Source organism: Hemitrygon akajei, unplaced genomic scaffold, assembly GCF_048418815.1.
Source record: "Hemitrygon akajei unplaced genomic scaffold, sHemAka1.3 Scf000049, whole genome shotgun sequence".
NCBI lineage: Eukaryota > Metazoa > Chordata > Chondrichthyes > Myliobatiformes > Dasyatidae > Hemitrygon > Hemitrygon akajei.
In genome coordinates, this window is record NW_027331935.1 from 4,016,682 (window position 1) to 4,044,165 (window position 27,484).

At 42.8% G+C, this 27,484-nt stretch overlaps 2 protein-coding genes across 8 annotated transcripts in view; both read left to right on the forward strand.

Moving 5' to 3' along the window:
• Positions 1-27,484, forward strand: part of LOC140721010 (uncharacterized) — an 878,357-nt gene that overhangs the window by 55,241 nt on the left and 795,632 nt on the right. The window lies entirely within an intron of this gene.
• Positions 1-27,484, forward strand: part of LOC140721024 (NACHT, LRR and PYD domains-containing protein 3-like) — a 32,545-nt gene that overhangs the window by 3,517 nt on the left and 1,544 nt on the right. For 2 of the 7 annotated variants that reach the window (XM_073035893.1, XM_073035894.1), the window contains exons 2-13: positions 7-176; positions 5,495-5,579; positions 8,903-9,190; positions 9,677-9,843; positions 14,499-14,670; positions 14,766-14,831; positions 20,216-21,959; positions 23,042-23,128; positions 23,266-23,436; positions 23,567-23,737; positions 23,892-24,059; positions 24,222-25,261. In XM_073035893.1, coding sequence (XP_072891994.1) covers positions 63-176; positions 5,495-5,579; positions 8,903-9,190; positions 9,677-9,843; positions 14,499-14,670; positions 14,766-14,831; positions 20,216-21,959; positions 23,042-23,128; positions 23,266-23,436; positions 23,567-23,737; positions 23,892-24,059; positions 24,222-24,309 — 3,321 coding nt within the window. In that variant the 5' untranslated portion in view covers positions 7-62 and the 3' untranslated portion in view covers positions 24,310-25,261. Of the gene's footprint in view, positions 1-6; positions 177-2,390; positions 2,558-5,494; positions 5,580-8,902; positions 9,191-9,676; positions 9,844-14,498; positions 14,671-14,765; positions 14,832-20,215; positions 21,960-23,041; positions 23,129-23,265; positions 23,437-23,566; positions 23,738-23,891; positions 24,060-24,221; positions 25,262-27,484 lie in introns of those variants that run through there. The other 5 variants (XM_073035898.1, XM_073035899.1, XM_073035900.1 and 2 more) reach the window with 5 other exon arrangements.

Genomic DNA, 27,484 nt, shown 5'->3' on the forward strand with positions numbered 1-27,484 from the left:
TTAAAGTTAGATCTGTGGTACCGAGATTTGTTAGAAGAAAAGCCCTCAACTGAAAGCAAACCATGACTGAAGACGAGGGAACAGCAACACGTGAACCAGCCCGAGGACTGAGAGAACCAACTGGAGAGAGCCCTCCTGAATCAGAGTTGCCATTGATTCAGTCAGCAGGAAGTTCGGTGAGTCTCATTCACTCAAACACTAATCCGTTAGACATTACATATCTGTACAAAGGAAAGTAGGAAACAGTTTGAGTGAGGCTGAATGTGCCCTCAGCCCAGTTGTGCTTCTACCAGACCCAGTGCAATCACGCCAGGTCTGGTAATGTGTTGTTGACAGTCCAGCTCAGCTCTTTAAAGCCACTTACATTCCCTCAGAGTTTTTGATCATTTTAAGACCTTGCATCTTCTGCAGTAGCTTTTATTCATTTCTGCTGTATCCTTGCTTGGCCAGGTTATGTTGTGATCATCTCAAAGAGTGTAGATAATTTTTAAATGCTTCCTGCTGTAGTGATTGCGGAAATGTGGAATTACCATGAACCACAGCAACACGGCATTGATTCCTTTGGCTATTGCAAGCTGCAATGATACACTTGTGTGCAGGTATATCAGCGTGCAAGCCTCTGCTGAGAACAAACCTGTTTGAAACAAAATGTCCCAGCAATGCATTTCCTTCAGCCCTAACTAGCAACTGGCAACTAATAATTTATATTTACATATGCCAGGTATCTTCACGTACTTTTTCTACTAATTAAATTGTCAGAACCTCTGAAACAGCAATTAACAGAAATTGGAATTTGGAGGAAGTTATGATCCCTTTTGACCCTGTACCAAAGTGATAAGTTCTACCTGTACTTGAGATGAACAAGTGTCCTTGCAAGCCAGTCCTCTGGAACTGCCAGTGTCACTTTACACACTGTTGGTAGGGAATGCGAACCAGAGTGTTTGGTCAGATGATGGAGCAGTTGATATAAAGGCAGATGCAATGTTCAGTGGAAGTGTGGATGGATAGGCTGTTGACAGGGCATCTTGTGGTCAGTTGGATGGGTTGGAATATGTTTACATCAACACAATAAGTATTCAGAATAAGAGTAACTTAGAACATGGTTCAGTACATGGATGGTACATGTTATCACCATTAGACAGACTTGACTGATAACAAGGACAGGGTTGCCTCTTTGATGTTCCAGGGTTTAGTTGTTTCAAAATGCATATGAAGGGAGGTGAAAAGGGGATGGCATCACAGCTACAGAAACAGAGGGACCATCTACAGATTTAGTGTATGTGAAAGTTCAGAGACAGGAAGGGACCAATCACTCTGGGAGTATTCCCAAATGCCACGGGGACATTGGGGAGCAGAAATGTTCCCAGGTTTTGGAAAACTACAGGTATAACAGGGTTGGTATCATTGGTGATTTCAACATCTCTGAAGTTGATTCCCACTTCCTCAATCCAAAATGATTCAATGGTGCAGAAGGTGTTACATACATCCAGTTAGTATTCTTGACATAGTATATGGATGAGCCAAATGGAGGAGATGCCGTACTGCATCTAGTTTTAGGCATGAAGCTGGTTAGGCATCAGGCCTCTTGTTGGAGACCTTTCTAGAGACAGTAACCACAACACCTTCTGTTTTTTTTTAAATCTTGATCATGGACAAGGACAGGAGCAGATAATATGGGAAACTAATTAATGAGTGAATGGATAATTTCAGTGATATTAGTCAGGAACTTGAGAGCACAGATTGGGAAACGGATTTTCTCAGGGAAATGTACAACAGAAATGGGGAGGTTGTTTCAGGACCTCTTGTAAGGGGCTCTAGATTGAATTGTCCCACTGGTAGGGAAAGACTGGTTGGTTAAACCAGCCATGGTTCACAAAATATGTGGAACATTTAGACAAGAGGAACAAAGAAGGATTATTTAGGTTTAGGAAGCAACATTCAGATTTGAGAATTGAAGGTAGCTGGGAAGGAGATCAACAAACAACTCTGAGATAGAAGAAAAGTTGGGAGAGGAACAGCAGGATGAATAGAGTAGGGGTAGGACTACTCAGGAACAAGGAAGACAATATGCCTAATAATTTACAAGAGAGAGGAACTTTGAAAGTGAGGTTAAGATAGGAGCATGTCAATGCAAAGGAAGAGATGTTGTTGGAACTTCTGACAAACTTTGTAGATTTCCAAGGATGCTGTTTGGATTGGAGAGCTCATCTTGTAAGAAAAGGTTGAATGACTGAGGATGAGGTGAATTGACAGGAATAGATAGACTTGACAGACAGCATCTTTTCACAGAGCACCAGTGGCTAATACCAGAGAACATCAGTTTAAGATGAGTGGAGAAAAGTGTAGAAGAGATGCCTAAGGTAATTTTTTTATTCCACTGTATGTGTCAGGAACTCGCACAGTGTGTGCCACGATGCCACTACTGGGAGCTGTGGAGGTGTATACAACAGGGATATTTAAAAGACTTTTGAATTGGCAAAGTGGCATTAGCAAAATGGACAGTTGTGTGTTGTGCGGGAGAGAAGATTTAGACTGATTGCACAGTCAGTTCGTACAGGTGAGCACAACTTCTGGTTCTGTGCTGTAATGTTCTCTGTTCTTTGGTTAAAACTTTCCTGTACATGAAAGCTACCATATATTCTTCAAATATTAACCATTGCTTGCAGTCTCCCAATGTTTGAAATTCATTTCATGATTCAAATTGTTTTGTTTATTTGTGAGATGCAATTCACAATTTCAATTAGCATCTGTCCTACACAAAAGATAATGTTTAAAATTAAGCACTAGGAGAACAGGGTGTTTTAGTGCACTGTCAGTCACCAGTCAGGATATTGAGTACAGAGGTTGGGATATCAAGGAAAGTTGCATTTTGGTGAGGTAGTACTAGGAGACCTACATGCAGATTTCATTGTTCTGTTATAGAGAAGTTGTGGTGGGTTCAAGAGGCCTTTTACAAGTATAATTCTGGGAATGAAAGGATTATCATATGAGGAATATGTCACAGAGTTTAAAGAAGATCTGTGATGATGTTGTCAAGACTAAATGCCTGATTTACAAGGTGAAGGGAGCCATGCTGGGTATTTACTCCTTGGAATGTAGGAAAATAAGACCATAAGACATAGAAGCACAGTTAGGCCATTTGGCCCATTGAGCCTGCTCCACCATTCAATCATCATTCAATCTCTTTTTCCTCTCTGTAACCCCATTTCCCTGTCTTCTCCCTGTAACATTTGATGCCATGTCCAATCAAGAACCTATGAAGCTCTGCCTTAAATCCACCACATGACCTGGCCTCCACAGCTGCCGATAGTAACAAATTCCATAAATTCACCACCCTCTAGCTAATGAGATTTCTCCACATCTCTGTTTTGAATGGACGTCCCTCTATCCTCAAGCTGTGCCCTCTTTTCCTAGACTCTCTCACCATGGGAAACTTCCTTTCCACGTCTACTGTGTCCAGGCCTTTCAACATTTGAAAGGTTTCAATAAAAATCCCCCTGTCCCTTACTATTCTGAATTCCAATGAGTACAGACACAGAGCCATTAAGAGCCTTTCATTCCCAGAATCATCCTTGTGAACCACCTCTCACCCTCTCCAATGCTAGCACATCATTTCTTAGATAACGAAGCCAAACTTGTTCACAATGCTCAAGGTGAGACCTCAACAGTGCCTTATAAAGCCTCAGCATCACATCCAGTCACTGCCTCCTACCAACCTTCCAATGCTCTAACCATGTTAGAATCATTCCTGTAACAACACGGGCTCTTAACTTGGTAAGCAGCCTCATGTATGGCACCTTGTCAAAGGCCTTCTGAAAGTCCAAATATGTATCATCCCTTTATTTATGCTACATGTAATCTCCTCAAAGAATTCCGACAGTTTGTCAGGCAGGATTTACCCTGAAGGAAACCATGCTAACTTCATGCTCACCTGTCCTGTGTCACCAAATGTTGCATCACCTTGTCCTTAATTGACTCCAACATTTTACCAGAGACATCAGTCTAAATGGTCTATAATTTCTTTTCTGCTGCTTTTGTCGTTTCCTAAAGAGTCGAGTGACATTTGCAATTTTCCTGTCCTCTGCCACCATGCCAGAGTCCAATGTTTTCTGAAAGATCATTACTAATGCCTCCACAATCTCTACTGCCACCTCTTCAGAACCCTAGGATGCAGTTCATCTGGTGCAGGTGCCTTATGTAAACTTGGGGCTTTCATCTTTTCTGCACTGCTTCTCCCTTGTAATAGTAACTGCACTGACTTCTTTTCCTTCACATGCTGCAGAATCTGGCACACTACTGGTGTCTTCTATGGTGAAGACTGAATCAAAACACTCACTTAGTTCATCTGCTATCAACTTGTTCCTCATTTATTATTTCTCCAGCTTCATTTTCTTATATCCACACTCATCTCTTTTTTTTTTACATACCTGGAAAAAGCATTTAGTATCCCCTTTGATATTGTTTGCAACTTTGCTTTCGTATTTCATCTTTCCCCCTCTCATTATTCCTTTAGTCGCTTTCTGTAGGGTTTAAAAAATTTTCCCAGTCCTCTGTCTTCCCACTAATCTTTGCTTTGCTCTGTGCCCTCTCTTTTGCTTCATCTTAGTTTTGACTTCCCTTGTCAGCCACAATTGCACTATTTTCCCATTTGAGTCATTATATATATCCTGCAGCTTCCTTATTTTTACCAGAAGCCCACACCATTGCTGCTCTGTTGTCATCCTCGCCAGCAACTGCTCCCAATTTGTTTTGGCCAGCTTCTCTCTCATACCACTGTAATTTCCTTTACTCCACTGAAATACTGCTATATCAGACTTTTCTTACTCCCTATCAAGTTTCAAGTTGACCTCTATCATATTTTGATCACCAGCTCCAACGGGCTCTTTTACCTTAAGCTCCCTAATCACCTCCGGTTCATTACATAACACCAAAAATGAACAACAACTTTACAGAAATGTTTATATGTATGAGAGGCAGATGTCAACAGACTTTTCATGAAGTCAGGACAGAACAAAACCAGGAAAATAGATGAGATGTGAAGGAAAGTTTTGAAAGGTGCATGGGCAACAACATTTTCATGCAGAGGTTGGAGTTTTTGTGGAATGTGCTGCTGGAGGAAGTGAATGAGGCGTATTTAACAGTATAGTTTAAGAAATAGTTGGAATACGTAGGTGGAACTGAAGTGGCCTGGAGGGGTATGGGAGCATCACAGAAATTTGGATGATCTTGGTGGGCACAGTGGACAGCCTGGTCTTGTTGAGCTGAAGGGTTTCGCTCTCCATGCACTATTGCTCTGTGACTCTATCAGCAGGATCTGCCGGATGTTGCTGGACAGGTGTACAGACAGGGAGTGGAAGTTTGGAAGTTGATGCTAACAGGGAATGCTTGGTTCCCCAAGCTAACTGCTGCTCAGATACAGGGAATGGAGATACTGTCATATTTGCAGATTAATCAAACTCTCTGACTCATTGTCTGCTTGTTTTGTGTAACTCAGAGCAGCACCAGCAGGTGGGCCTTTCCTGCACCGGGATCAGAAGATGACAATGAACCATCATCAGTCAAAATCAGTATGGATACAGGTATGATCACTGAGATCTTTATAATTCAACTTCTGTCCTGTTGGTGCACAATAGTTCTGATGTAGAAACGTACATAGTTGTGAACTGGGCACAGAAAAGTTTCATCAGATCCCACTGGTACAGTGGCCTTGAGTAATGGGTCAATCCAACAATTCCAGAACAGGGACTTGACACCAATAATAGTCGAATCGCAAAGGTCGCGTGCAAAGCTTCTGCTGAGTGAAAGGAGCAGGAGCTCCTGAATCACTGAAACAGACAGGAATGTGACAGTGCTCTTGTGACTGATGTAACAGTCCAGGGAATAGTCAGGGTCTGGTTCTAAACAAGCCTCGATGTGTAAGATACCAACTACTTTCATCTGTAAATGTAAGTGCCAGTTGATTTGGAGCATTTCTAGTGTTTCTGAGATTGAGAGAAAACAAAACATTTCAGCTTTTTGGAAGGTCAGCTGTCAATTTCCAACTAGTCTTCTGGGCTTCTGTTCAATGGAGATGTGGGGAGAAGCCCAGAAACCTGGATGAAAATCGAGAGCTGACCTTCCAAAACCAGAACTGGGCTTCTGTTCAATGGAGATGTTCCTGTCGCTGATCCGAGAACATTGCCAGTGGTGCGAATGGCCTGGGAGCAGGGGACAGCTTATTGTAGAAGACATTGCATGTTTTAATGCACCATAGCTGGATCCTGGACTTCCTGTTAGATTGTTGACAGGTGGTAAGTGTTGGCTCCCTCACCACTGTCTGACTGATGCTCAACACAGGAGCCCTTCAAGCTGTGTACTGTCCCCTCCTTTATACCCATGACTGTCTCCACCCACCGTTCTAATTTGCTAATTAAATTTGCCAATGATACCACATTGATTGGCCTAATCTCAAACAATAACAAAGTGGCCTACACGGTGGTGTCAGGAAGACAACTTCTCTCTCAATGTCGCAAAAACAATGGAGCTGGATGTGAATTACAGGAGGAATGGAGACAGGCTAATCCCCAATGACATCAGTGGATCTGGGATTCAGAGGGGAAATATTTTCAAATTCCTCTGCATCCACATCACCGAGGACCTCACGTGCTTTGTACACACACGCTGTGTGGAGAAAAAGGCACAACAGCACCTCTTTCACCTTAGACAGTTCAAGAAGTTTGGTATAGCCCCCCCCCCCAATCCTAAAAACTTTCTACAAGGGCATAATTGAGAGCATCCTGACAACCTGTATCACTGCCTGGTTTGGGAACTGTACCTCACTTAATCGTAGGATCCTGCAGAGAGTGGGACAGCCCAGCACATCAGTAGTTGTGAACTTCCCGTGTTTCAGAACATTTACAATAAAAGATTTGAAAAAAGGACCCGAAGGATCATTGGGGACCCAGTCACCCAACCACAATCTGCTCCAGGTACTACTCTCCAGGAAACGGTTCCACAGCGTAAGAGTCAGGACCAACAGGCTCCGGGACAGCTTCTTCCACCAGGCCATCAGACTGATTAACTCACGCTGATTTGAGTGTATTTCTATGTTACATTGTCTGTTCTATTTATTATAAATTACTATGATTGCACATTTAGACAGAGACATAACTTATTTTCACTCCTCATATATTTGAATCTTCTCTCCACCCTCCCCAGTCCAAAAACATCCTTCCTGCAGCACTGTTACCAGAACTGAACACACTATTCCAGCTGGCCCCACCCACAGTTTATAAAATTGTCACAAGACCTCTCTGCACATGTATGCACAATTAATGACCGCACACGTGTTAACTGTTGTCTCCAAGACAGATATGGCATGGGAACGATGTCATTATGATGGAAACAGTACATATTCCTGATGATATTACCAGGAGAAGAGGGCTTGAGCTGGAAGGAGAGGCTGGGACTTTCTCCCTGCAGCCTGGAATCTTTTTTCGTTGATTCTATTGTACATATTTGTTCTCCTATGAAAATATATACCAATAAATGGGCATTGATGGTAAATTTACTTTGAACTTTGACAATAGTGGTGGAATAACATTCGCAGGTCCATTGTGAACCTTTGTGGTCCTTTGTGAGGAGGATGAAATAGATTTATGTATGTTTTGCCATCATTCTGGCCACTGCAGCTACTGGATTTTCCCCCGGGTTTCCCTATTGAGCTGATCTGCTAGCAGTATTTAAATTGTCTGGAACTCTGAAAGGAAACCCAGTACAATCAGTGACCAAATGTCTCTGTCTTCTGTAGGCGTTGCGATTGTGTTCAACCGTGTGATTCCATGTGGAAACTAATTCATGCTGACCCATTCTGGGCTTGTCCCATTTTCCTTCAATTTTCTCCACATTTCCCTCCTGAACTAGTTCAATCCATTTCCCAACATTGTGATTTTATTTGTGTTTACACCCTCCTCTGGCTGCATGTAATTTGTACTCACTACCATCCATGTGGAAAAATGCTCCTTCAGTCAATTTTATATCTCAGCGGTAAAGTCTTACTTTCCCCTTCTCTGGGAAAAAGACTGTGACTGTCAACCTTCTCTATGCCCCTGATTATTTTACAAACAGGTGTAAGGTCACACTTCAACCTTCCATGCTCCAGTCATTGTGTTCTACACACTTTCCTAGAACTGCACACAAAACTCTGAGTGAGGCTTTGTCAAAGACCTGTACATGACGAATGTGATCCAGGGGTCCAGGCAGCATAGGTCACAAAGTTATAGGTCTCACTTGGTCATGATGTAATGGTCAGTCTGTGACCCAGGAGACTGGACAGTGTATGACTCTGCCGAAGGGGAGTGTGTGATCGTGGACCAGACAGTATGTAATCTGATGGCTGGTCCGTGTGCGACACAGGGAGATTTTCCTTGTGGAAGATGATCCCAGTGAATTTTCCTGGTATCACCTGCAGTTGGTCCATTAAGTTCCCCTAGTCATCAGTATGTTTAACTGCTGCGTAGCCCAGGGGTAGGTAACCTTAAGCACAAATGATTTTCTAGCATGCGTTATTCATTAATTTGATGCCAAACATAACAAGATGTATTTAAATGGATGATTCCCATACTTCAAGTTTTTTATGGCATTTATCTGGCCCACCGTCCGCTCATTAGTACACGATCTGGCCCACAGAGGCAAAAAGGTTGCCAACCCCTGCCGTAGCCAGTGATCAACTAGTACGTCTATCCTGTTCTTTTTCTGGGGGTCGATATGTCCGGCTTATCAGTATTGTCACTGGCAATAAGTATGGTTTACACTCACAGCACAGTCCCGCTCCAAATCTGGTCAGTCAGAGTCTCGGCTCCATTGTGAATCCTTGTTCTGCTCAGCTCCAAATCACTCCAGTATAATTCATCATTTATTTCAGGTTGGAGATTAAATTGGGCAGGGAGAGCACTCAGGAGATTTTTTCCATGCTGCAGATGGAGGGAAGATGTTCGGAACACGGGAAACAAGCTACCAAAGCGGGGACAGATTTCTCTCGATGTCCCAGTGGAATACAGTCCAGCCACAGAGGAAGTGGAGCAAAGTCAGCCCAGAGACAGTGGCATCAGAGACTCTGATCCAGACCCTGGAACCAGCACATGTGAGGTGACTGCCTGTCTGCTCGGAAGCTCAATAAACAAGGAATTGTCAAGTCCTCAAACAGGAACAGGTGAATGAAATATGAGGGTGATGCGTTTGCAGAATGAGGCAGGTAGGATGGAGAATGTGAGGCCTTGTTGGGGTGTGGCCAGAGAGGAGAGGGGAATTGTGTGGGTGTTGTACATGTGAGGTAGAGGGGCACCCGTTAACCCAATAGTTCCTGCTATGAGGATTTCCAGGATGTGTGTTAGAGGAATTGCAGCTGTTCAGATGAAAATAATATTTTCAGGGTATGAAATCAGGGAAATACAGTCACCTGTATAGAGAGAGTATCTCTGGGAAGTGAGTATCATTGACTGCCCCAGCATTACATTGCCCATCCTAAATTGAACTGGGTGAGTGGGTCATGTTGGAGATTGGGACAAAATCCGAGTTTGTGACTGAAGGCAGATGAACACTGAAGTTGGAGACATGATGAGTTTGCTGCGTGCTGTGAGATTGATGGAGATGAGGGATATTTGAGCTGGTGTCTGCTTTATCCTTTTTATATCTGCAGCTACAGAATCTACAATCTCTGATCTCTTGGATCAGTGGGATGAATATCAACTGTACCAAGTGACAAAGTTCTACAGGGATAGACTGAAACAAGCGATTGAAGAGAGGGTTGAAAGACTCGGTTGGATGTTGACAAAGGAGGGACATTTCAGTAGGGAAGAAAATGAGGTGAGTGTATTTGGTGTTTTTTTTCACAGAAATGCTGATATCAGAGGGAATAGTGATCAGATTTAATCTCCATGGTCTAGGAGATCTACATGGAAATGGAGATTTGATCTTTGACTTGTCTCTGGCAGATCTGGTTTCAGCTGTCAAATTCAGTTAAGGCAGGGAGCACTGGGAACTGCATGTTCAGTGTCACCTTTTCCTCTCACACCTGCTGTGTTTATAGGTGTGGTATAAGAGCAGCGGCTGCATATCTCGACTGCTGAACAGGCATTCCGTCTAAAACTAATTTTGCATTCTATCAGGACCATCAGCCAAATTCATGTGAGTTCATTAATCCAGGATGAATATTAAACTTGTGGATTGTAAATCGGCCCACAGGCTTCACTGCAGTCACTGTGGGAGTGAAAACCTCGGAACCACACCCGTTCTGGTCTCCATCTGAATTCTTAAAGAAATGAGTGGCTGATCTTTCATCGAGTCATAGAAAAGTAAATCATCAAAAGAGGCCCTTAACCTGTGCCACACCATCTAAACTGCCTACTCCCATCACCCTGCACCTGGACCATAGCCCTCCGCACCCCATCATCCATGCATCTCTCCAAACTTCTGTTAGCTGTTGAAATCGAGCTTGCTTCCACCACTTGCTCTAGTAACTCCTAATGCTCTCACAACGATCCAAGACCCCTCATGTTCCCCATAAACCTTTCACCTTTCACACTTAATTGATTGTTACCACCTGGCCTTAGTGGAAAAAGCCTGCTTGCATTTACCCTATTTATACCCCTTATAATTTTGTATACTTCTGTTCAATCTCCCATTAATCTTCTATGTGCCAGGAATGAATTCCTAACCGATTCAATCTTTCCTTATCACTCAGGTGCTCCAGTCCCAGCAACATCTTGTTAAATCTTCACTCTACTTGCTCAACCTTATTTACATCTTTCCGGAAGGCAGGTGACCAGAATTGCAGACAATATTCTAAATTTGCCCTCAGCAATATCTCATTCAAGTTCAACATCTCATGTCCTGTACACAGTATTTACATTTCTGCAAGTTAATATGCCAAAAACGTTCTTTTGATCCTGTCTACCTGTGCTGCCACTTGCAATGAATTATGGAGATACATTCCCAACTCCCTTTATCTACTGGACTCCTCACTGCCCCACCATTGACCAACCCTTGACCTGCAGTTGATGGTCCTACTGAAGTGCAACATCTCACATATGTCTGCATTAAATTCCGTCTGCCATTTTTCCAGTTGCTCCAGATCCTGTTGCAAGCCATAATAACCTTCCTCACTGCCCATTACACTCCCAATCTTGGTGTTATGCACATGCTTGCTGATCTAGTTAACCACAATATCATCCAGGTCATTGAATCAACAACAATGGACCCAACACCGATCCCTGTTGCACCCCACTAGTCACAGGTCTTCAGTCAGAAAGACAATCATCTCAACCACTCTTTCACTTATCCTACAAATCTAATGTCCAATCGAGTTTACTACCTCATCTTTAATGCTGAGCGACTGAAATTCTTGTGCAACCTTTTATGCGGGACCTCGGACAACGTCCATTTCCAAGCCATCATCAACTTTCCTGGTAACTTCCTCGACAAACTCTATAAGTTTGGTTAAACAAGAGCAGAGAAAAGGGCAAAATGAAAAAGAAAAATCTGTTGAATTGCTGAATATCTAATGATAGAGACACAGGAACACATTAATTCATGTTGCTATCTACGGTCCTCATAAACAGTGATGATCATGCCCTAGATGTGACCTGTTCAGCCATGACTGACATTAGAAAATTATTGTTACACTCAGAGTGAGTCCGTTCTCCCTGGGACTCATTGGTGCTGTCTGCAACATGTCAGACAGGCATTATCCGAAGGCCTCTGCTCAGGCAAGAGGAATAAACTGTAAACACATATGTACGTTCATCTATAAATTCTTCATCTGAAGACGATAGTGTTACTAGTATGGAACTTAAACCTTTAAATCCGATTCTCTACTGTAACTCCTCAGACCTGGTTGTAGTGAACCTTGGATTCTTTTGCAGTGTAGTAGACCATCAGGAAATTATGCTGATTTGTTCCATAACTATTGTCCACGATTCGCACTGGGAACTTTTCATGGCAACCAATCATTCTAACCCCAGGACATCACTGAGATATTTCTCACAGCAATGTCCAAAGCCCATCCACCTTCAGTTGCATCCTTGTTGGAACTTCATTACAAGACTGTTCAATGTTTAATTCACAACTTTATACTTGGTTGTGTGGAGGAGCAGAGGGATCTGGGTGAACATGTCCACAGATCCCTGAAGTTGCCTCACAGGTAGATAGGGTAGTTAAGAAAACCTACGGAGTGTTAGCTTTTCATAAGTCGAGGGATAGAGTTTAAGAGACATGGCGTAATGATGCAGCTCTATAAAACTCTGGTCACACTTGGAGTACTGTGTCCAGTTCTGGTCGCCTCACTATAGGAAGGATGTGGAAGCATTGGAAAGGGTACAGAGGAGATTTACCAGGATGCTGCCTGGTTTAGAGAGTGTGAATTATGATTAGAGATTAAGGGAGCTAGTGCTTTACTCTCTGGAGAGAAGGAGGATGAGAGGAGACATGATAGAGGTATACAAGATACTAAGACCACTGCTCAATACAAGAGGACATGGCTTTAAGGTAAGGGGAGGGAAGTTCAAATGGGACATTAGCGGAAGCTTTTTTTTATCGGAGTGTGGTTGGTGCATAGAATTCACTGCCTGAGTCAGTGGTGGAGGCAGATACACTAGTGAAATTTAAGAGACTACTAGACAGATATATGGAGGAATTTAAGGTGGAGGGTTATATGTTGTGGTTATATGTTATAAGGCAGGGTTTAAGGATTGGCACAACATTGTGGGCCAAATGGCCTGTACTATGCTGTATTGTTCTTTGTTCTTTGTATAATACCTCTGCTGATCAGGAAGTCCATTCCTGCATTCAGGAAGTGAACAGCATTTTACAGCAGTAACTACCTGAATCATTAGACAGCCGCACTGACATTTCTGAACATTCTGTTGTCTGTACACATCAATTATAAAACCGTAACACACAGGAGCTGAAATGGGCTCATCAGTTCTGATCTGCCATTCCATAATGGCTGATTTAATATCTCTCTGAACCCCATTCTCCTTCCATCTCCCCATAAACTTTGCCGACCTGCCTATGCAAGAACCTACCAACCTCTGCTTTAAATATCGCCAACGTCTTGCTCTCCACAGCTGTCTGTGTTGATGAAATCTATAGAATCACTACCCTCCAGCTACAAAAAATCCTCATCATCTGTTCTAAATGGATGTCCCATTATTCTGAGGCTGAACCCTCTGGATCTAGACTCCCCACAAAAGTTTACATCCTCTCCACATCCAGTTGATCTTTGCCATTCAACATCCATCGGTTTCAGTGAGATTCCCCCCTCATCCAAACTCCAGCAAATACAAGTGCAGAGTTACCCACCACTCTTCACGAATTCAACTTTTCAATCCAGGAATCATTCTCTTGATCCTCCTCTAGACTTTCTCCAATGGTGTCACATGTTTTTTCAGAAAAGGGGACTAAAACTGCTCACAATATGCAAGTGTGGTCTGGCTAATGGCTCAGTATTACATCCTTGTTCTTCAATGCTTCCAGTCCCTTTGCACATCTTTGTACCATCTGCAATCTTGACCATAAAACCATAAATTTCATTGTCAGAATTATTAACATGTAATGCAAAAATATAAACTGTCCCTAAACCCACCCTGCAGTCACCGGCATCCAACAAGAAAATGCCCTCTTTGTTCCCACACTTTGCCTCCTACCAGTCAACCAAAAGTCTATATGGAGCAGTGGTTCCCAACGTGGGGCGTACGCCCCACAGGGGGATAATTTAATTTTTAAGGGGGGCAATTCGAGAATGAGTTATTAACAGTGAATTTTTTCTAGTAAGTCTGTGTGAGTATGAGTGTGTGTGCGAGTTAATACATATGTGTATGTACAGTATGCATACATAAAAATTGAAATCCCCCCTGGTTATTTTAACATTGTCCTTTTACATGTTTTTTCCTATCTCTAAATCCTAGATACTATTTGGAGGCCAGTATATTATTTTCTTCAGGACCATTTTACCTTTCAATTTTCTTAACTTTACCCACAAGGCTTCTACATCGTACAATCCAATGTCACCATTTTCCAAATATTCTCTTTCACCTACTTCCGGCCTATCCTTTGATACAATATGTATCCTTGCATGCAAGCACCCAACTATGATCCTCTTTTGTCACAATTCAGTGATGTCCGCCATCTATTTTATGCACTCTCGCTCTCTCCTGCCTTCCGTTCTGGTTGTTACACCTTGTTGATCTAATGTTGCACATTGATGGATCAAGGAAATTAATTACGTTGCAGCTACTGCAGACTGTTACTAAAGCCTTATTCTTGCACAATATTGAATTAGAATTTCCTTCATTTGCTGTTTCTCTGTTAATGATAGAAGCCTGAGGTTTACTGAGAGGATGAGGCGGCAGCCCAGTGACTGCACCTGTTCTGAAGTTACCAGGACAATGAACACATTTTGCTCCACAGTCGCCATGTCTTTCAGTCTGTTACACAATAAACTCCTTGTTTCCCTTTTATAGAAAATCACTGAGCTGACAGAGAAGGGAAACCGGACAGAGAGTTCCACACTCTTCCTCAGGTTGGTGAACGGGAAAGGCTCGCGGACCCGGAAGGCGATGTGGGAATCCTTTGTGATATGGAGGACTGAGTTACCGAAGTTGGACAGAATACTGAGGGAAATACAGGAGCAAGGTACGTTAAAGCCACACACTGGACACAGTCACATTGAAATAAATTTTTAGTTACATTAGCTCTGTTTTCATGAAAGTTTTTTTTGATTTAAGCAGGCCCTGATCTGCATGAATGCATAAATATTCCCCAAGGGTTATTGGAGTTACCCACTCAACTGACAGGTGAGTGATGAAATTTACGGTTCAAACCACATCTCAAATGTTAGACTCTGGCTTAGCAGAACCTGGGAATCAAAATTAATCAGAATCAGGTTGAATATCACCGGGAACTGGAACAGCAGCTCGGTGACCTTTGGTTTGTTTGGGAAAGTGAAGAGGAGATATGAGCTTGGACCCCAAGATCTCTCTGCTCGTTAACACTGTTAATGCTCTTGCCTATAAAGGTACACTATCAATTTACATTTGAAGTTGCAATTCTTTACATTTGGCCAGGTTAAATAACAGATGATTTTTCTGCACCCATGCCTGCATCCAATATATATTCTACTATTTCTTTTGCTAGTCTTCTGCTCTCTCAGCAATACTACTAATTGTTGTATCAGCTGCAAACTTACTGACTTTCCCATCAACCTTTTTATTTCGGGTACTTTATAAATAAAAATATGTATATACATGGTAAATCCCTGTGTGGATCACTGTAGAACATCATTGTTCAAAGTATTCCTGTCAGAATATGTCTCATCACCACCTGCCTTCTATGAGGAAGGCAATAATGAATCCAAAAGGCCAATTCAACACAGTTCATGAGCATGTGAACTTCTGTGTGAGATTCCCATGTGGTACCTTATCGAATTCCCTACTAAAAGTTAGCAAGATGCTACTTCCCCTACACAAATCCTTGCTGCTTAATCCTCTCCCACCTCAAACATTCTCTCTCCTCCAACTCCCATTGAGCAGAAGATGCAAAAGCCTGAATGTACGTCCCGCCAGGATCAAGGACAGATTTAAGTCTGTATTTATGACTATTGAATGGTCTCCCACATGGTTAAGATGGGATCTTAATTTAAAAAAAATACAATATTAAGGCAAAACACATCTCTTACCCAAAAGGAGAAATCACAAATGGCCCATCAAAATATCATCCTGTTACTTGTTTACAAACTACATATAAATTGTAACATTATGTATCTCCGACTAATCATCACTCACTTAGATAGTCACAATATACTTACAGAGGAGCTGAAAGGATATGTAAGTGTATACAAAGATGGAAGGAGCAACTGATAATAGATTCTGTTATTCTAAATCAATGCCGGAGGAAAAGCAGAAATCTTTCTTGTTATATTGATGACCACACTCATGGTTATGTCTATTTACAAACAAAAACAAATGGCATTATCAAAATTAACAGAGGAATTTCTCAGATTGACAGTCTAAGCCGACTGTGGTCGTGTCTAACTATAAACCCACTCTCTAGTTTACTCAAACAGATGAAAATATGGTATCAAATCAGCAAAACTCCAAAAAAATTATACTTTGGCACACCGTCTATACATAGATTATTTCAATTTATATACTCCCTCAGTAAATTTAAAGCAAATATTTCAAATAGTGAACTAATTTCAAAAGAATTAAACATCAACATTGGACAAGAAAAGTGCAGAACATTCAACAGATCTTGGGGCGCTATTAAGAAGGGAACTTGTGCACGCAGCTTTGATAGAAATGGTTAAATATTCCCATTTGAGCCTGCTACAGCTGCAATTCTCTGCTACAGTTCAGGACAGCACAGTAACTAACATCGCTTTAAAGCAATTAAAAAATCTATCACTACTCAAAGCCAATGAATCTAGTCCAGCAGAGTCCAGTCAGACATGTGCTTTTAAGACAGTGGAAGAGAGGATGCCATGCAGGATTAAAAGGTCATTTAAGGAGATGAGACTTCAGAATCCCACAGCTGGTTATTCTGGTAGCAAACATAGTCTCTGGTAAATATAATAAAAGATCTCAGAGCAAGATTGCTGTGCCACAGGGACATTCAGATACGTTTGTTTAATGGAGCAACAAAGCTCACCTGACCTGGAACATCTCGCGATCAAGCATTGTCCATTTTATCTGCTTTGAGTGTTTCCAGCCACCATCTTGGTAGCGGTGTATATCCCACCTCTGAACCGTGGCAGACAGGCTCCAGGTGAGCTGAGCGACGTAATCAACAGGCATGATACAGCATTCCTTGATGCCTTGCTCATGATTTCTGGAGATTTTGACAAATTCTCTAAACAATTATCACCAACATCACTTGTGGAACCATAGGAGCCAAGACACTAGAGTACCGTGAAACTATCATCAAGAGTGCTTACTGTGCGATCCCACACACATAATTTGGAAAGTCTGATCACCCAGCTGCACTTCTACTCCCTGAGTATAGACAGACAGAGACTGAAGACAACAGCACCAGTACAGAGGACCAAGAAGATATGGACAAGAGAAGCACATGAGTGCTTATAGGACTGCTTTGAGTCGGTGGGCTGGACTGTACACAGAGATTCATCTTTGAGTCTGAATGATAATGCCACGTTTGCCACTTCATTAAAACCTATGTGGATGACTGTGCCTAGGAGAACATACTGTGCATATCCGAATCAAAAGCCTTGGATGAACCAGGAGATCTCTTATGTTCTTATACATAGTCTGCTGTGGGCTAGATCTGTCACACTCAAGTCTGGAGATACAAGACTATGCAAGAGGGACAAACGTGATTTGCAGAGGACAAAAGAGCTGGAATCAAATGTACGGCAACTCCAATAGGTTTTGTAGACAGTTAATTCCTGTAAAGCAAAACCTGACAGCATGAATGGCAGTGATTCTTCACTCCTAAATGCGCTCAACACCCTTTATGCACGCTTTAAAAGGGAGGCTAGATCTACAACTCTGAGGAGTCCTGCAGCACCAGTCACCCTGTGATCTGTCTTGGAGGCCGACGTCAGAAAGTCTTTAAAGAGGGTGAACCGTCACAGAGTGGCAGGTCTAAATCTGTGGCAACCAACTGGCAGAAATGCTCAATGACGTTTCAATCTCGCATTGCTACAGTCAGAAATTCCCACCTGCTTCAAAAGGGCAAGTGTCCAAGAGCATCTTAGACTGCCTTAATGACTATCATCCAGTAGACCTCAAATCCATGGCGATGGAGAGCTTTGAGAGATCAGTTATGGCTAGAATAATTTCCCTTCAATGCAAGGACATGGACCCGCTGCAATTTGCCTGTCAGCACAATAGGTTGACAGCGGATGTGATTTCATTGTCCCTTCATGTGACTTGGGATCACTTGGACAATACTAATTCTTATGTCAGGCTGCTGTTTAACACAATCATTCCTACACGAGTATGATCAAAAGATCCAAAACCTGGCCCTCTGTACCTCCCACTGCAACTGGATCCTTGTCTTCCTCACCAGAATTCCGCAGTCTGTGTGGATTTGAAACAACATCTCCACCTCACTGGTAATCTAAACTGTTGCTCTTCAAGAATGTGTGCTTTAGCCCACTGCCGTACTCTCTCAAATCAAATGCTATAAATTTGCTGATGACACAATTGTTGGCAGAATTTCAGACGCTAACAAAAAATGCATATAGGAGCATGATGTTTCAAAACAGCAGCATTCAACTTTAAGGCCGTAGTACCTTGCTATATAATGCAAGCCTGATCTTATTTTAGAGTCAGAGACCTACAAATTGTGCTATGACTGATCCATTATTGCAGATAGGACAATCCATAAAACAACCAGGATGAAGAAGCAAGAATAACCTACTTAATAGATATAGACTTTACAATCACTCATAACATAATACACAGGAATCAATTAATGAAAAACACCAGAAATATGCAGAATTAAAAGAGGAAATTGAAAACCTGTGGAATATGATCAGGGTTGACCTTGTCCCCAAAGTAATAGTGACTACTTGTGTATTTCGAAAGTCACTGCAAAATAATATGAAACAATTAGTCTGACACAGTAATATTATGTAAATCTCCAGAAAAGCACAATACTAAACACCACTAGACTAGTCCAATAGTTCCCTCCAATTGAGAAATGAGTGTGCTTGCCTGTGCCCATATCTCAGGTTTTACCAGTTTGAACTGAGAAAAAATAAAAATGCTAACTTATTTCCAAAGCTCTTTTCATATAGATGATGTGACACAAATTTTATTATAATAAGAAGAAGAGTAAACTAGAAAATAAAAGACAAAATGATGTTAATTATAAACAAGGTTCAATAAGAACGTTTTGAGTTGGTGTTTAGAAGTAACAACAACTTATGCATCCCTTATATAGCACTTGTGAGAGTCTCGGGCTCCTAGTTATACATGTGTGCTGAAAACTTTTGTACAATACTGTAGTAAAAGTATTGAACTCTATAGTATAGAAGCGTAGTTCAGATAAAATATTTGACCTGGGATCTTTGACCCTGTACCTTCCTGTCTACCTGCACAGCATTTTCTCGGCAATTGCAACACTGTTTCCCTGAACTATTCTGTTCTGTTTTTCCTTGTTGGACCTCAGTAGGCTGATGTGATAAATTGATTAATATGGACAGCAAGCAAAAATGTTTTCCATTCTACCGTGGTACACGTGACAATAATACAACACCCTACACACCTGCTGCCAGACTGATCAGTAGCTCTTGGCAAGACCACCACCCTCTCCCAGAAACACGACATGCATCACTGCAACACATGGTCTCTCCCATTCATTGAGATTCCCTTCCATCTTTCCAACCTGCTCCATCCCAACAAATTTTAACTACCAGTTTTAATACTTGTCATTCTGATGCGTTATCAATCTGAATCTTCTCTGTGATTCTCTCCATAAATCCTGCCTGACTTTGAGCAGATTTTCCAAAGTGCGCAGTGTCTTGCTCTCCATATTTTCACATCATGTCAACATTAACATCATCTGCTAATGATACAAACAATGCTTTAAAAATACTGAAATTTTGTTGTAACGGTAATTGTCCATGGAAGTTCAGGCAGGACTGTAATAGGTCATCAATAGAATGTTCAACAGGTACAAAAGCTGGATGAACTCAGCAGGTTGGGCAGCATCCGTTGAAATGAGCAGTCAACGTTTCGGGCCGAGACCCTTCATCAGGACTGAAGAAGGAGGGGGCAGGGGCCCTATAAAGAAGGTGGGGGAAGGGTGGAAGGTGCCAGGTGAAAAACCAATCAGAGGAAAGATCAAGGGGTGGGGGAGGAGAAGCAGTGAGGGGGTAGGCTGGAGAGGTGAAGAAGGAATGTAAGGGGAAAGCACTATGGCTAGTAGAAAAAGACAGAATCATGAGAGAGGTGATAGGCAGTTAGGAGAGGAGGCAGAGTGAAAGTGGGATGGTGGAAGGGAGAGAGTGGGAACCAGAATATGAGGATTGGATATTTTCTGGGACATTCATCGCTGTCATTTCAGGAGTCTGTGAGCAGAATTTTACTTTGTCTTATTATCAATGGAAGTATTAAATGAAATCATGTAATCTCAAACACTGATTGTTGAAATGCAGTTAAAAAGTTCTTCATCAGTTGAGCTATTTTGACTATGTTCTCTGTTCCCATGGAAGATGTTCAACAGAAACACAAGGAGACTCTGCGGATACAGACTGAAAAACTGAGAGTGAACACGATCCTGATGAGGGAGAAGGTGAAGGTTTTCCAGCTGGTTGATCGATACGCTGAGCTCACGGTCATTTCTACCATTCGTGATCGGAGACTGGTGGAACATGAGCTGCTGGCAAGAGGCAGAGACCACGATGAGTGGAGAGAGAAACATCTCCGCAAAGAGCTGGAAAAAATCCGGACTGATCAGTTGTTCCAAAGCAGCTTTTCACGTAGTAAATCCAAATCCAAACCAGGGAGTTCAGCAGCAGTGGTCGGAGTCCCGGGGATTGGGAAAACAACAATGGTTCAAAAGATTGTTTATGACTGGGCCACGGGGAAAATATACCAACAATTCCAGTTTGTCTTCATTTTTAAATTCCGGGATTTAAACTCCATTAACTGTAGAATAAACCTGAGGGAACTGATTTTGGATCAGTATCCTTACTTTGCGAATATCCCGGGAGACATCTGGAATAACCCAGAGGGATTGCTGTTTATATTTGATGGTTGGGATGAATTCAAACATGAAATTGATTTTGCAGACAGTCGGAGAGATACAGAACCCAAGCACCAGTGCCCAGATCCCGAGTGGTGGTGTGAAGTGTCTGACATTGTGTACAGTTTAATCCAAGGCAAGCTGCTCCCAGGGTGTTCAGTGCTGGTAACCACCCGTCCCACTGTGTTACATTTATTGGAAAAGTCAGAGATCAGTGTCTGGGCTGAAATCCTGGGATTTGTTGGTGAGGAACGGAAGGAATATTTCATCAGACATCTTGAAGATCAAAAAGTGGCAGCAGCTGTTTTCAAACACGTGGAGGAGAACGAAATCCTGTACACCATGAGCTACAACCCCTCCTACTGCTGGATCCTCACTCTGGCACTGGGCCCCTTCTTCACAAAAAAAGACAGGGACCCACAGCAAGTCCCCAAGACCATCACCCAACTGTATTCCTACTATATTTACAACATCCTGAAAAACCACGGACGTGAGATTGAGAACCCCCGTGATGTGTTACTCAGGTTGGGTCAGATGGCCTTCAGAGGAGTGTCCGATAAGAAAACTGTGTTTACAGATGGAGATTTGATCAACTACAATCTGCAGCCTTCCCAGTTCCTGTCCGGGTTCCTGATGGAGCTTTTGGAGAGAGAAGATTCTGCCCTGAGTGTGGTGTACACATTCCCACACCTCACCATCCAAGAGTTTGTAGCTGCACTTGCACAATTCCTGACTCGATATTGCGGGGATGTCCAGAAGTTGCTCATTGAAACCCATAGTATGACAGCTGGACGATTTGAGGTATTTCTCCGTTTTGTTGCTGGTCTCTCCTCCCCAATGACAGCTCGGGGCTTGGAGGAGTTTCTAGGCCCATTTCCTCATCAAACAACCTGCCGAGTGATTGACTGGTTGAAGGAGGAGGTTAAACGCCAGATTGGAAACACATGGAGTGAAGCTGGTAAAAGGAGCCTCCTGAACACATTGCACTACCTGTTTGAGGCTCAGAATCGTGGACTGGCTCAGGCAGCACTGGGATCTGTGGAAACACTTCCATTCAATGAATTGCCACTGACCTCGATTGATTGTGGAGTCTTGTCAAATGTCATCGCGCTCTGCGATACGATAAAACAACTTGACCTGGGGAACTGCCACATTCAGTGTGAAGGAATCCAACGGCTGGGACCCAGGCTGCACAAGTGCCAGCAGTTGGGGTAACTTGACTTATCTCTCACTCTGAACTGTGAAACTGTTCCATTGTCTTATTTCAATGTAAAGGAATTTGGGTAAAACTGTAGTAAATCAGATTGTACAGAATTGTGACAAATGGCCAGGGGATCGGTCAGTAATTCCCCAAAGACGGGATGGTCTGTGGTTCCTTGTGAAGGTATGTTGGAGACTTCATCAGATCAGTGAACAACAACCATTGTTTCTCACTGCCTTTGAAACATCCACTGACGACGTTTCTTCTCACTGTTACTGACACCCAGACCAATACAGACCGCAGCAGGTGTGTCGGAGCTTCACACCACTTCCCAATCAACGACAAGAAAGGTTCAGAGGAGTTTCCCAGTGAGAGGGAGAGAATTACCTCTGAGAGGTTGCCCTCCCCTCCACTGTCCTTCTCCGTGTGTGACTATCTGCATCACTCCACCTGTGTGACTCTGCTCACGACCAAATAACCAGCACCCATGTGGACATCTCATCTGACCTCAGTTCAGACCTGTTCTTCCCATGCAAACTGCTTCCACATCACCTTATCTTGTGGGATGATCTTATCTCAGCACAACGCTCCTGTTGGAACTCTGCACCATACCCATCCCCTGTGTGGTGATCTCTCTTCCTCATGTAGGTATCTGCCCCCTCATTCCCCTTCCTCCTGTCTCTCTCTTCCCCATGCCCTTCCTGGTATGATCTGTCTTCTCATCAGTTTTCCTCTGGTGGGAGTCATCTGCTATTTCCCATGGTCATTTTCCCACCCACAACTCCACATCTCTGAAGAATTTTCGCCCACTCTTCATCCTGCCCTTCCGACCCTCTCACATCAGGAACATGTTTTCTAACAGTCGGGGAATGAGACAGAATATGGGGAGTTTACAGGGTCACACCGACAGATTAAATTACTGACATTCGGTGAATACCCTGGACTGGGCACTGAGGGACATCAACAGTGATGTGAACTCCAATCAGTGGTTTACTGAAGTATTTAATGTTTCCTGAAATATCAGATTGATGAAATTCCCTCAGACCAATGGTTTGTATCAGTTCGTTCATCAATTTGTCTGTTTGTGTTTAGACTTGGGTGGAATCGTCTGGGAGATTTAGGAGTGAAACTAGTGTCTATTGCTCTGAGGAACCAGGAGTGTAAAATACAGAAACTAGAGTAAGTACCAGACTGTGGGAAATTGAGTTTAAACCCAACATTGTTTTGATCAGTAATCTTGTTACCGATAAACACTAGGAAGATGTTCTGTCTCCTGTCTCTCACTGTCCTTCACCCTCCCTGTTTCTCATCTCCAGGATGAGCGATGTTGGTCTCACAGATTCTGGTGCTGAGGATCTCGTCTTGGCTCTCAGTACAAACCGATCACTGACGGAGCTAAACCTGAGTTATAATAAACTGGGAGATTCAGGAGTGAAGCTGGTGTCTGCAGCTCTGAGGAATGCGGAATGTAAAATACAGAAACTGTGGTAAGGTCCAGACTGTGAGAGATTGTGTTTAAAGTCACTGTGTGTCTGACAGTGAATTTTCATGTGATCAACACTGGGGATTTACCATCTCCTATGTCACTATGTTCTTCATCCTCTCTCTCATCTGCAGGCTAAACAATGTTGGTCTCACAGATTCTAGTTTTGAGGATCTCAGCTCCACTCTCAGTAGGAATCGATATCTGACTCAGCTGCACCTGAATGGTAATGAACTGGGAGATTCAGGAGTGAAACTGCTGCCTGTGGCTCTGAGGAACCTGGAGTGTAAAATACAGAAACTGGAGTAAGTATCAGACTGTCGGAGATTGTTTTTTAAAGTCACTGGCTGTCTGTCACTGAACATTAATGTGATCAGTAATTGTGTTACTGATAAACACTGGGGATTTGTACTGTCTCCTGTCTCTCTGTCCCTCATCCTCACTCTCTCTCATCTCTAGGCTGAACAGTGTCGGTCTCACAGATTCTGGTGCCGAGGATCTCATGTCCAGTCTCAGTACAAACCCATCACTGGCGGAGCTGAGCCTGGTATCAAATTCGCTCACAGACCAGTCTGTCCCTGCTCTTCGCCACCTCATACTGACCCTCCCGAGTCTGGAGCGGATCTGGTGAGTGTTTCTGTTGGTGTCAATGTGATAAAATTTTAGCGGATCCATGGGTTTTCTGGTGACATTTGTTTGAATGTTGTTGAGACGTTAATCCCCAGTCCCCTGTTGCCAACTCTGTTGTGTAATCCGATTATTTCCTCTTTATTCTTCCACCTGTTTCAGGCTGGACAGGAATCAGTTCAGCTGGACTGGGAAGAAGGAACTGAGATCTCTGCAGGAACCCAGACCTGGACTGGCAGTGATCCTGTGACCATCCCCGCCTGCAGGATGGGGACATTGTGACCAATTTCCCAGCCTTGTCCCTTAATTGGGCTGATCATGCTGTGATGTCAGAAGCGTTCAACAACAACATATTTCCACCTCCTGCTTCCACTGAATGTCCGCGTCCGGCCTGCCTGGGGAATTACACAGACAGGAAGGGTCCGTGGCTCAGCCTTGGTAGAAAATAACTTTGCTCCCTTTGCTGAGGACAGTACATGCCGCAGCCTGGCCAATACAATGATGTTAAATTGACAAATGTCTTTAATGTATCTGTCGCAATTACCACCCTTGGTAGGTCAATAGACAATAGAAAATAGGTGCAGAAGTAGACCATTCGGCCCTTTGAGCCTGCACCGCCATTTTGAGATCATGGCTGATCAACTACTATCAATACCAGGTTCCTGCCTTGTCCCCATATCCCTTGATTCCCCTATCCATAAGATACCTATCTAGCTCCTAATTGAAAGCATCCAGAGAATTGGCCTCCACTACCATCCGAGGCAGTGCAATCCAGACCCCCACAACTCTCTGGGAGAAGAAGTTTTTCCTTAACTCTGTCCTGAATGACCTATCCCTTATTCTCAAACCATGCCCTCTGGTACTGGACTCTTCCAGCATCTGGAAAATATTTCCAGTCTCTATCTTGTCCAATCCCTTAATAATCTTATATGTTTCAATCAGATCCCCTCTCAATCTCCTTAATTCCAGCGTATACAAGCCCAGTCTCTCTAACCTCTCTGCGTAAGACAGTCCAGACATCCCAGGAATTAACCTCGTGAATCTACGCTGAACTTCCTCTACAGCCAGGATGTCCTTCCTTAACCCTGGAGACCAAAACTGTACACAATGCTCCAGGTGTGGTCTCACCAGGGTTCTGTACAAATGCAAGAGGATTTCCTTCCTCTTTTACTCAATTTCCTTTGTAATAAAGGCCAACATTCGATTAGTCTTCTTCACTGCCTGCTGCACTTGCTCATTCACCTTCAGTGACTGATGAACAAGGACTCCTAGATCTCTTTGTATTTCTCCCTTACCTAACTCTACACCGTTCAGATAATAATCTGCCTTCCTGTTCTTACTCCCAAAGTGGATAGCCTCACACTTATTCACATTAAACTTCATCTGCCAAGTATCTGCCCACTCACCCAGCCTAACCAAGTCACCCTGAATTCTCCTAACATCCTCATCACATGTCACACTGCCACCTAGCTTAGTATCATCAGCAAATTTGCTTTCATCCAAATTGTTGACGTAAATTGTAAACAGCTGTGGTCCCAATACCGAGCCCTGTGGCACCCCACTAGTCACCACCTGCCATTCCGAGAAACACTCATTCACCGCTACCCTTTGCTTTCTATCTGCCAACCAGTTTTCTATCCATGTCAATGTCTTCCCGCCGATGCCCTGAGCTTTGATTTTACCCACCAATCTCCTATGTGGGACCTTATCAAATGCCTTCTGAAAATCTAGATACACTACATTCACTGGATCTCCCCCGTCTAACTTCCTGGTTACATCGTCGAAAAACTCCAACAGATTAGTCAAGCATGATTTAACCTTGGTAATTCCATGCTGGCTCGGCCCAGTCCTATCACTGCTATCTAGATATGCCACTATTTCATCCTTAATAATGGACTCTAGCATCTTCCCCACCACCAATGTCAGGCTGATAGGTCGATAGTTCTCTGTTTTCTCCCTCCCTCCTTTCTTAAAAAGTGGGATAACATTAGCCATTCTCCAATCCTCAGGAACTGATCCTGAATCTAAGGAACATTGGAAAATGATTACCAATGCATCCGCAATTTCCAGAGCCACCTCCTTTAGTACCCTAGGATGCAGACCATCTGGACCTAGGGATTTGTCAGCCTTCAGTCCCATCAGTCTTCTCATCACCGTTTCCTTCCTAATGTCAATCTGTTTTATTTCCTCTGTTACCCTATGTCCTTGGCCCATCCATACATTTGGGAGATGGCTTGTGTCTTCCTTAGTGGCTTCCTGCCATCAACCACTCTCTGTTAAAATAAAATACCTGCCCTAAATCATCTTCCAATCTCTGTAAAATTACGTGCCTACCTTAACATCACTTACAAGTTTCCAATGAATCTGCCTTTACCACCTTCCCAGACAACACAGTCCAGGCACATGCCACTGTTCGTATAATAAGGAAAAAAAACACCTCATATCCCACATCTCACCTTAAATAGAGATACCATCTGTTACTTGACATTTCACCCCTGCGAGAAAGCTCCTGCCTCTCTTATATATCTATTTCTTTCATTATATTATAATTGTCTCTCAGATCTACTCTCAGCCTTCTCCACTCCACAGAAAACCACCCCAGTTTTTCCAAGCTCCTCTTATCTGTTACAGTATGACTCCGGCAACAATGAATATAGAACTGAGACAGGTATTTTATAAACAAATAAATAATTTATTTAACTCTATTCGACCAAAAATGGAAAGAAAACAAACCACTAACTTAACCAGAAGATAATTGCGGTACAGCTACTCAAACAGTTCTTAGTGATTAATGCAAATTCAGTTCTTAAAGTGATAAATGCAAATGCAGTTCTTTAAGTGGTAAATGCGAAAGTCCAAATCATTTATACAGTCAATGATGAGAGACTTTCCTGAAGTAATGAATTCCTCGACAACGTGACGTTACTGCTGAGCTCAGCCGAAATATGCCTTGACCGAAAGATTCACGATGAAGGAAATAAAAATGGCTTGAAGGAGCTGACATTTTCCTTGGCGAATAACACTGCCCCGACCCTTTCTGCACTTACTGCAGGGGTTATCTCAGATGCTGGTTACTATTTTCTGAATGAACATCCAATAAGGTAGATCCTGTATTAAACCGCCACCGACACCAACTTCACTCTATCCTTCGGCTTCCCGTACTTCGGTAAAATCTTCACTCTCCAATACTTAGACATTAAAAATAAATCAAAGATACATCAGCCATAACTAGCCATGATTTTCAAAACTGCCGGCACAACGATAATGTACATTAGAGTAGAAATTCAAACTCCACTTTAAAACGAAACTGTGTCATGAAACCAAATACGCAGCATAACAGAGTAACTAACAACTTAAGCAACATCTCACCACAAAACTCCTTCATCACAGCAGGCTTTCCAGTTTGAGACCTGTTGAGAACATGT